General features: G+C 41.6%; 1 protein-coding gene and 2 non-coding genes across 3 annotated transcripts; all 3 read left to right on the top strand.

Moving 5' to 3' along the window:
- The first annotated feature begins 3270 nt into the window (after positions 1 to 3270).
- rpl18a (ribosomal protein L18a) lies at positions 3271 to 7867 on the top strand. The gene is made up of 5 exons (XM_022217440.2): positions 3271 to 3404; positions 4618 to 4797; positions 4873 to 5002; positions 7389 to 7498; positions 7726 to 7867. The coding sequence occupies exons 1-5, from the start codon at positions 3387 to 3389 to the stop codon at positions 7816 to 7818; spliced, it is 531 nt and encodes a 176-aa protein (XP_022073132.1). The 5' UTR covers positions 3271 to 3386; the 3' UTR covers positions 7819 to 7867.
- LOC127537268 (small nucleolar RNA SNORA68) lies at positions 4435 to 4565 on the top strand. Its single transcript, XR_007946874.1, has one exon. It is a non-coding gene; the product is annotated as a small nucleolar RNA SNORA68 (small nucleolar RNA).
- Positions 6845 to 6975, top strand: LOC127537267 (small nucleolar RNA SNORA68). Its single transcript, XR_007946873.1, has one exon. It is a non-coding gene; the product is annotated as a small nucleolar RNA SNORA68 (small nucleolar RNA).
- Positions 7868 to 10085: the final 2218 nt, after the last annotated feature.

Below are 10085 nucleotides of genomic sequence, written 5' to 3'. Positions count from 1 at the left end.
TAAAGAACTGCGTATTGCAGACACCTTAAGCCATGCATTCCTCAAAGAGCAGAAGGAGGATCTGCTAGAGAAAGAACTAGAGGTAAACATGGTTATACCTCAGCTACCCATTTCAGAAGGAAAACTGCAGCAGTTCAAGGAAGCAACAGCAGAGGATCCTGAAATGCAACTCCTGAAAGAAATCACACTCAAGGGATGGCCGAATGAAAGGAGTGCCGTGCCAAAAGAAATTCAGCCCTACTGGACATTCAGAGATGAGATCACATACACAGCTGGACTGATCTACAAAGCAACAAAACTAGTTGTTCCAAAGAAGATGAGACAAAACTTGCTCAACAAAATCCATGAGTCACACCTAGGAATGGTTAAGTGCAAAGAAAGAGCCAGAGACATTCTTTATTGGCCGCACATGTCATCAAACATTGAGGAAGTGGTTTCTCAGTGTGCCATCTGTAATGAAAACCGTAACAGCAATGCAAGAGAACCATTACTCCCGCATCCACTACCTGACAGACCATGGGAGAAAGTAGGGACCGATCTCTTTCATTACAATGGATCAGAGTTTCTACTATGTGTGGACTATTTCTCAAAGTTTCCTGAGATAATGAAGTTAAAGGACACCACCAGTAGTAGTGTCATAGTTGCACTGAAATCAGTGTTTGCAAGGCATGGCATTCCTGATGTTGTCATCTCAGATAATGGTCCACAGTATGCCAGCACTGAGTTCAGAGATTTTGCAGGAAGCTGGGAGTTCAGACACATTACATCTAGTCCTGGCTATGCCCAATCAAATGGCCAGGCACAAAGAACAGTACAGACTATTAAAAATCTGCTGAAAAAATCTGAAGGTGAAATGGGTGACCCCTATATTTCACTGTTGGAGTATCGCAACACACCACTGGAAGGTGTAGGTCTGTCACCAGCGCAGTTGCTCATGGGACGACGGCTGAAAGGAAAACTGCCGACATCCACCTCACTGCTTACTCCAGATGGGACTGCTCAGGTGCGACAGCAGTTAAAAGACAAGCAGGAGAAGCAAAAACTTTATTTTGACAAGCAAACTAGGAGACTGTCTGACCTGCAGGCAGGTGATAATGTCAGAATGCAAAGAGGAGAGACGTGGCAGCCAGCCGTGGTTCTGCAAAGACATGATCAGCCACGGTCTTATGTGGTCAGTACACCTGATGGGAGAGTGTACAGGAGAAACAGAAAGCATCTGATTAAAACTGATGAGAAAACCTTTCAACCTACACAGGAACTTGAATCCTACCAGAACACTGACTCAGCTGTGAAGGACACTGAATCAACAGCAGAACATGCAGGCAAAGCAGCTGAGCACTCAGTTGTGGTTGACCAGGCAGGGATGTACAATGAACAGTGTGAAACAAGTTCACACCAAACCAGGTCTGGTAGACATGTTAGGTTGCCGTCCAGATGCAGAGACTGATCTGAGTATATTCAAGACAATTAAACTGTTTGTTCATGTGTCAAGTTTAAAGATGTCTGATGTACCGATAGTATAAGAGATGGGTATAAATTTAAGGCAGTTGAAATGTTTGGTTGAAAGTGGAAATGGATTGTTGACTGTTGAGTTAAAAAAAAAGAAAAAAAAAGGGAGATGTAATGTATTAAGGTTTGTGCCTAGGAGGCACCCGTAGTTTGATATACGACAACACGGGAGTATGTACGTAGCAGGTGTGTTCGTAAGCCTGTAGCTACATGAACAAGCAAGTAAAGTGATGTTTCACATAAGATGTATGCCTCCAGACTCGTCAATATTACAGAAGGAGAGAAGGTTATGGAGCACCCTTAAGTTTACAAACGGTCGGTTCTTCTCACAAATGCATCATCAGACTTCAAAGGCCAAAATATAATAAAAATGTCTGGCCCAAATAAGCTCCACAGGTGTCAGGTGGGTTGCAGGAAGCCTGAAAACGTTTGAGACCCCCTCTTCAGGTAGGATAGGCAGTTGACTTACAATTTTCAGTTATAAAATGAACATTGGTGTTTGCATATACTATTAGCTATGACCAGCTGACATCTAAATGATTTGCTGACAAAATAATATATATTTTTAAATTCCACATGTTATATAAATAATAGGAAAAGAAAACATTGGAAAAATTGGTGAGGGTAGTGAAGAGATCACAGAAGAGAAAAGTACTGGACTGTATGGAGCTGTCGTTATGGTTGTGTTTAATAGACTTACTGTCTGTTTAGTAGTGTTGTAATTGCTATAACATACTGTAAAAGGCATATTTTTGGAAGGAAAAAAAACAACATTTTGGTGCATTATCCCACGTGACACAACCCTTGTGGTGGAAGTGGCCTGACTGACTGGAAATCTCCCGGCCTGAATTTCTTTCCTAGTCCGGCTCTGTGTGGCATCATTGCAATATACTAAAAAAACACAATCTTATGAGTTTTGACGGTTCTGTACACATGTGCTCTGTTAAATTAGTGTTCAAACGTATCAATAACTTTGAAGCTCTTCATCAATACATAAAAAGACAGAACAATAATAGAGGAACGAGCAGCACAGTGGAAGGAAACTGCAGGATTCAACCCACAGAGCCGCTTCTGGACAGTCTGCTTTTTCAATCAATGGTTGCAAACTTTAGAATATTGCCAATTGAAATAAAATCAATAACTAATCTTAAAACCTTCACAAAAAAGTGAAGGCGTGGCTTAAAGCAAACCAGAGCTGTACTCATTTTTAAAGTGTTGTCGTTTAAGTAGTTAATTTGGATTGATCTGTAAGATTTTAATTTTCTTTTCTTTCTTGCTTTTGTTTTATAGATTTGTGGGGATTTTTAACTTAATTCTTTAAGGTATGGTTGTATTTGTTTAGGTTTTTTGTATATTGTACTTTTAAAGGATTGTGATCTACAGGAGCTGAGAATTAGCGGTAGCTAAAACTCTGTATGCAACACATCAGATTCATTAACTGTAGTTTCCTGCTCCACCTCCATCGGTGGACATTAGAGGAACTGCAGTTTTACTTGTTGACTTCATTTTTAAATATTTCTCATTTTATATCTTTTTTTGTTTGTTTCAGATGCGGTGAGCTGAACTGCAGTATTACTCTGGGCTATCTGGGCCAATGACGTATATATATAGCGTCATTGATCTGGGCTATCTGGGGTATTTGGAGCATAGATATATACAAATACGTTTGTATATATCTATGCTTTGGAGTATCGCATCCAAACGTCGTGCAACGTCTCCGCCCTCCCGGTCAGTCCCGGTCTGTTCTGGTCCGTCTCTGCCCTCCCGGTGCGGTCCGCCATATGAATCGAGCGCCCCTCTAGCCCGTCCGCCCTTTAGACTACCGGAAGCTCCGCCCTCCTACTTCCTCTTTCCCTGCGTCAGTGAGCGGAGACACCATGAAGGCGTCCGGCACAGTACGTAAAATCTTTAATTTACCCGTTTAATGGCTCCGCACACGACCAGCGAGGACAAAATCGACTTTATAACGTTTGTCTGGTTTAATGTGTGTCGTTCTGTTTCTGTAAATCTGCATAAAAGCAAACATTTGAGGCTTTTTGGTGCCGCTCGTTTTGCGCTAACAACATGGCGGCCGCGGCACCATGTGGTCGGCCGGTCTGAGTTACTGCATGAAAAACTGATATTCAGTCAGAAATAGACCTGTTATGGCTTCGGAAATCAGCTCAACACGACTATAAGTTATTTTACTAGTTTGTTTAATTAGCTGCTGTCCGCCAGCTTAGCTTAGCTTGGAGCTAGCTTCAGTTCTGACGTGTTTCAACGTGGATTAAACTGTCAGACTTCATGTTTTAGCTCAGATTTAACTGCATGTTTTTATTATTGGAGCTTTAAAAGAGTCAGAAGCATCTGGTTTTAGTAGCTGGTGTTCAGGGTGAAGCTAGTTTTAGCTCTAAACCTACTTTTCTAAACAAAGGCTGCAGAACTGACCTGAAAATCTCCGCATTTTAACTTTTACTGGGTTTTAAAGGACTTCAGTGACATTACTCTGCTCATTAGCATCTTTAATCAGAAGATCTGCTCATTAAAACTCAGCTACTGATTATAATTCAACACATGGACTGAAATTTAAATGGCTTACTTTTAAAAAGCAGTTATTTTTTTACAAAGGTCCTTATTTTCTGTTTTCACTAAATATAATTATTTAAATACATAATCCTGTTTATCCATGAATATGTCCAGTTTACAGACTAATTGGTGACATTAGTAAAAAGATTTCCATGTGCAGCTGGAGTGATTAAAATGTAAATATAACTGATGTTGGTTTTTATGAATATTTCAGGTCTGTTGTTAAACGTCTGTGTTCTTTTAAAAACCTTCGTATTCGCCTCCAGCAGCTCTGTTAAAGGGACATGGAGGGTTTCCATGTAGAGCTCTGAATGTGGTAGAACAGTGTGCTCTGGTTAAAGGTGAACGTTCTGCAGTGAATCTGCACCCAAACCCAAAGATCTCATCTCCTCAGTGGTGTGATCCTGTCTGGAGTGCAAACAGGAAGTGATCCTTGTCGCCTTTCTCTGCTGCTGCTGTGCCTCTGAAAGTGAATCCAAGGTTCAACACGTACGATGATTTCTTACAGTTATCAGTCTGCTGTAACGTCTCTTCTGCCTGCAGCTTCGGGAGTATAAGGTCATCGGCCGTCTGCTGCCCTCTGCTAAGAACCCGGCGCCTCCTCTGTACCGGATGAGGATCTTCGCCCCGAACCACGTCGTGGCCAAATCTCGCTTCTGGTACTTTGTCTCCCAGCTGAGGAAGATGAAGAAGGCGTCCGGAGAGACGGTCTACTGCGGCCTGGTAGGTGTCTGGAGGTGATCTCTGAGGAGGAAGCTTCATCTGGTCGTTGTTCTGATCTGGTCTGTTGGTCTTCAGGTCAACGAGAAAACTCCTCTGAAGGTGAAGAACTTTGGGATCTGGCTTCGCTACGACTCCCGCAGTGGAACCCACAACATGTACAGAGAGTACAGAGACCTGACCACCTCAGGGGCCGTCACACAGTGCTGTAAGCAACGACACCTACACACCACGTTTGTCAGCCTTTTCCGTCGTAAACAAACGTCAGACTGCCTGTTTGTTAAATGGCCAGTTTAAAATGGCTTTTAAAGGCTGAATGTTAAAATACTTGAACAAGTTCATCAGTTCCGTCATGGTGCAGATACTAGCTTAATGCTATCAGTAGTTTACTCACGTTAGCGACACTAGTTAGGACCGGGTCCACTTATGCTAGTACCGTTAGCCGGACATCAGTGTTTGTGAATGTCTGTTTAACACGTAGAATCTATGAATTATTTTAAGGGAATGACTTTAGTCTGGTCAGTCGCTGCCCTTTTGTAAGTTTTATTTAGCCTTTAATTCTACAGATAGTGTCATTCTCAGCAGAGAGCTGTCCTTAAATAACACAACAAGACAACACTGAGGGAGCTGTGCTGGACATTAACATGGATGTGCAAAGCGTGACGTTAAAAGGTAGAAACACTAAGAACAGTCCTAAAAGGTGACGCTTCGAGTCCTCCAGGGGAATCAGTGGGACACATTTAGACTCCTCTGAGGCTGAGGAGCAGAGGAAAACTCTCCCAGACGTCATTCCTCTGACCTGGATGACCTGACGTCACTTTAAGGCGTAGCTAACATCGTTTTAGCCCGACGTATCGCAGAGCAGACTGATCCGTTATCTGTGGTTTACCTCGTTAGTACCGACACAGAGCGGCACTCTGCTGTGAAGCTGGAGACCCGTGTGTTTGACGGTTCAGAAAAAATACATTTGAAGGAGCGACTGTGATTTAGGAATGACGTCCCGCCTCTCCTAATGAACGATGAGGAAACACTGAACACATGTACAGAGACCTGACTGTAAGAAACAACCACCTGTCTGTAGCCGTGTGTCCTCTGAACTTTACACGCATGCTGGACTAGAGGTCACATGACTTCTTTCTGCTTCAGTAGATCCGTCAGACCAACACGGCAGCTCGGCTAAAACTTTCTCTTTTATTTCTAAAACAAGTGTTAGTGAAAGCGTCTGAGCAGAGATGAGCTGCAGCAGCTGAATGCTGGTTTTAGGTCGGTGACGGCTGCTTCAGACGTTTCAGGACAGTTTGAAGATCTTCACACCTAATGAGCCTAAAGCAGAAGTCCAGTGTACTGTATGCTGATGAGCTGCCTTTAAACGTGCTGCATGCTGGTCCGGTTGCTGTGATTGCAGCTGCGTCATCCTATCCAGAACCACAACCGCTCGTCCATCCATGCTAATGCTAGTGCTAGCAGCAGGGTGGTCCAGTGTTGTGCTTCTCAGCCGCTGCAGATGAATCTTCCTGTTGGCATGTTTTTAGCAGTAACTCATGGGTGTTTTTAGGGGCAGCTGTGTCCGTCCCTCTTTATGTCCCCTCTACCAACCCTGCTCCTGCAGATCGGTTCCATCTTTGTTCTCCAGAAGTCCATCTGTTTGTTCAGGCTGTGGTTGTTTGTGAGCTTTACTGTAGGAGCTGAATGTTTTAGGAACAGGTCTGTGTAGTGGTGAGCTTCCTCCAGATGTTAGCAGAGGTTTGTTTCTGTCTGCGTCCATCAGCTCCAGCAGGTTCTTCACTCTGGTTCCTGCAGACGTCAGTTTGTCCAACAGGTTCTGATGTTAAAGGAGTTAAATCTGTTGAACCTGCTGATGTCCGATTGGTTGTCTCTCTGTGGGATGAGCTTTGATTGGTCGAATGTTTGGTGTCCAGAATGAAGATGTTAGACGTCTGTGTTCTTTTAAAAACCTTCGTATTCTCCTCCAGCAGCTCTGTTAAAGGGACATGTAGGGTTTCCATGTAGAACAGTGTTCTCTGGTTAAAGGTGAACGTTCTGCAGTGAATCTGCACCCAAACCCAAAGATCTCATCTCCTCAGTGGTGTGATCCTGTCTGGAGTGCAAACAGGAAGTGATCCTTGTCGCCTTTCTCTGCTGCTGCTGTGCCTCTGAAAGTGAATCCAAGGTTCAACACCTCCTCTAGATGTTCCTTAGTCCAGTGAAGGAGAACCACTGAGCGTCTGTTAGAACACGAGTAGAACCCGTAGATCTGATGTTTCATTTCCTGACCTCTCTGTGGAACGCTGCCTGAAGCTCACCTAGAAACTGTTTGAATCCACAAATGTGCCTGTAGAAGCGTCGTTTCTGAAGAGAAAGCATGAAACATCTACTTTTATTATTATTGGATGGTTTCACTTTCTACAGTCTGGTTCAACCAATCAGGTCATTAAAGGCTTTTTTAAACGGACGCATGCAGAAGGACGTGAATTCAGGACTTGGTTCCTCACATTTGGTTGTTTTTCCAACACTTCTGGTTTGAGTGATGGTGCTGATCTCCAGGTGTTTGGTGCTGATGGAGCCTCTCTGATTGGCTACATCTTTTCTTTCAGATCGGGATATGGGAGCTCGTCATCGTGCTCGGGCTCACTCCATCCAGATCATGAAGGTTCAGGTCATCGCTGCCAACAAGTGTCGCAGACCCGCCATCAAGCAGTTCCACGTGAGTACCTGTTCCAGATGTTCCACATGTTCTAGATGCTCTCCAGCGTCGGGTCTCTCTCTGGACTGACGCCTGGTCTTCAGCTCCGCTCTAAAACCCGACAGACCAACAGCCAGGTTCCTCTTCCAGGTCTGCGGCGTTCCGTCTGCAGACCCGGCGGTCCACAAACTGGCGACAGTCGATGTTCTAACGGTAAACGTTGTTCTGACCGTCTGTTCTTCTTTCAGGACTCCAAGATCAAGTTCCCTCTGCCCCACCGGGTTCTGCGTCGCCAGCACAAACCTCGCTTCACCACCAAGAGACCAAACACGTTCTACTGAGAACGTTCCTGCTGAGCTTCATGAGATAATAAAGGTTCTGATGGAAACAGTCTGACTCCACGTCTTCATTCAGGAGAAACTTCATGATTTATTTCATAAAGAGAAGTGGAAACGGGGCGTTTAAAAATAAACGATGAAAAATGAAAGCCTGAACTTCAGACAGTAAGACTATAAATGTGAATGTTAGTCTGTTCTGTTTAAATGTTTTTATGAAAACCTGATGAAGGTTGTGATCAAATCTGGGAGGTTTTAAAAAATAAAGCTTCAGCTGGAAAATAAAAAAGTGGAAACAGAATCTTTACAGGTCAGATAAGAACGAGCAGAATCAAATCTTTTTTAGCTTCAAATAAAATATCCAGGAGATTAAAGTGAGTTTCTAAATCTGGAATCAGCTGAACTTTGAACCTCAGAAGATAAGTCATCAGCTTCAGAGCAGAATAAAGCAGCAGAACACAAATGCAGTAAAGAACAAGAAGAGGCACAAAACCAGTAAATATCCTCTGATTTAAACTTTACTAAAGTGAAAACTACACAAAGTAAAAATACAGAGAAAGGAACAGCGTGGGTTCAGCTGACCGTTAAGCTCTGGGTCAGTCTGTTGCAGCTTCTGTCCACATGGAGGCGCTGTTCTCTAATAAATAAAGGAGGAAGAAAAACTGTTGATGTTGAACTTTAATTAGAGTGAATAAACACGAACATGAAGCTTTAAATGCAGACGGTGGATGAGTCCAGACTTATACAAACTTTATCTTCTGTGTCTGGTGTTTTATTTTCTCTAACAATGAATCCTACAGTCTGTTCTGGAATCTGATCTCACTTTCAATCATTTTCCTATTTGTTAATGTCAGATTACAACCAATAATCATTAATCATCAATTAATAACCAATCAATCAATAATCAGTCTGAACAGCTGGTAGAGTTGTTTTTTCTGACCGATCAGTTTTTCCTCCATGTTCAGCTGTTAATGATCCTTCAGGTGTAGAACCTGACTGAAGCTCACCTGTGGGCGGAGCTTTGAGTCACTCACCTGTAAGAAGTAAAACTGACCAGGAAGCATCTGGAGATTTTTTTTTTTTTTTTTTTTTTTTTTATTATTTTTTTATTATTATTAACATAAAGCATCAATTTACAGAACTTTTACAGAGCTGATGACACTTCTAAAACACACATTTCATTTCAAAATGACAGAGGTGATTATTCCAGGAGTAAATAAAATACATATATTAAAAAAAAAAAAAAAAAAAAAAATCCATTTCAGAGGTTTACAGAGTTTAGGAAATGTCATAAAAACAGAATAAATGCAAAAGCTGAGCACATCAATGGTAGAATATAAATTCCATAAAATATGTTAATTAAGGTTTAACATTTCATTTAGCGTGTCAAACACAGGAGTCCAGCAATGGTTACTCTGACAAATAACATTTAAAGAGGTTAAATAACTTTTCATTTCATTCTTAAAACAAGACACAGAAGGTTTACAGTTTTTCCATTTACATTTGTGAATATGGTATTTACCCATAAGAAAAATTATATTTAGTGCCTGGGTAACTATATTATTGGGACCATCCATATATATTAAGACTTGAATATTTGAGAAAGAGTCCAAAGTATCTAGCGGCAACCAGTCTGAAATGTCTTGCCAAAACTTAAAAGTGACATTGCAAGAAAAGAATAAATGTTCAGATGTTTCAGGACTTTCTTTGCAAAATTCACAAGACTCTACTTCAAACTTAAATCTCCTCCTCAGAGTTTCTGCTGAGGGGTAAAAATTATTCAATATTTTGAACTGCATCTCTTTTATTTTTGGCAAGACTGGCCATTTGATAAACTTGAAATATTTGCCTTCGACTTTCGTTTCACTTTCAATGACATTAATAGAAGATAGAATTGTAAATTCATGAAATAATTTAGATTTCAATAAATTACCCATCACTAATTTATTACATTTTTTATCATTTAGAGGCACGTCATTAATCTTCGGCTCTGGTAAACTGATGGTTACACTATTTGTTTTTATGGTGTTTTGTATCATATTTTTAAGAGGGATTGGAACTGATTGACATATGCAGAGGGATAACGCAGGAGAACATGTTAAGTCAAATTTCCTCATAAATATATCGCTTTGCAGAAAATTACCAGAATCATCCATTAAATCAGTTACAAATAGAATATTTTTCTCAAACCATTCCTGGATAAAAAGTGTTTTCCTATTACGTGTAATGGTCCTGTTATTCCACAAGGTGGATCTGTGTGGAGAGAAATTGTG

The sequence above is a fragment of the Acanthochromis polyacanthus genome, chromosome 1 (genome assembly GCF_021347895.1).
Source record: "Acanthochromis polyacanthus isolate Apoly-LR-REF ecotype Palm Island chromosome 1, KAUST_Apoly_ChrSc, whole genome shotgun sequence".
Lineage (NCBI taxonomy): Eukaryota > Metazoa > Chordata > Actinopteri > Pomacentridae > Acanthochromis > Acanthochromis polyacanthus.
The sequence above is the reverse complement of the archived record's forward strand: the minus strand, read 5'-3'. Positions and strand labels throughout refer to the sequence as shown.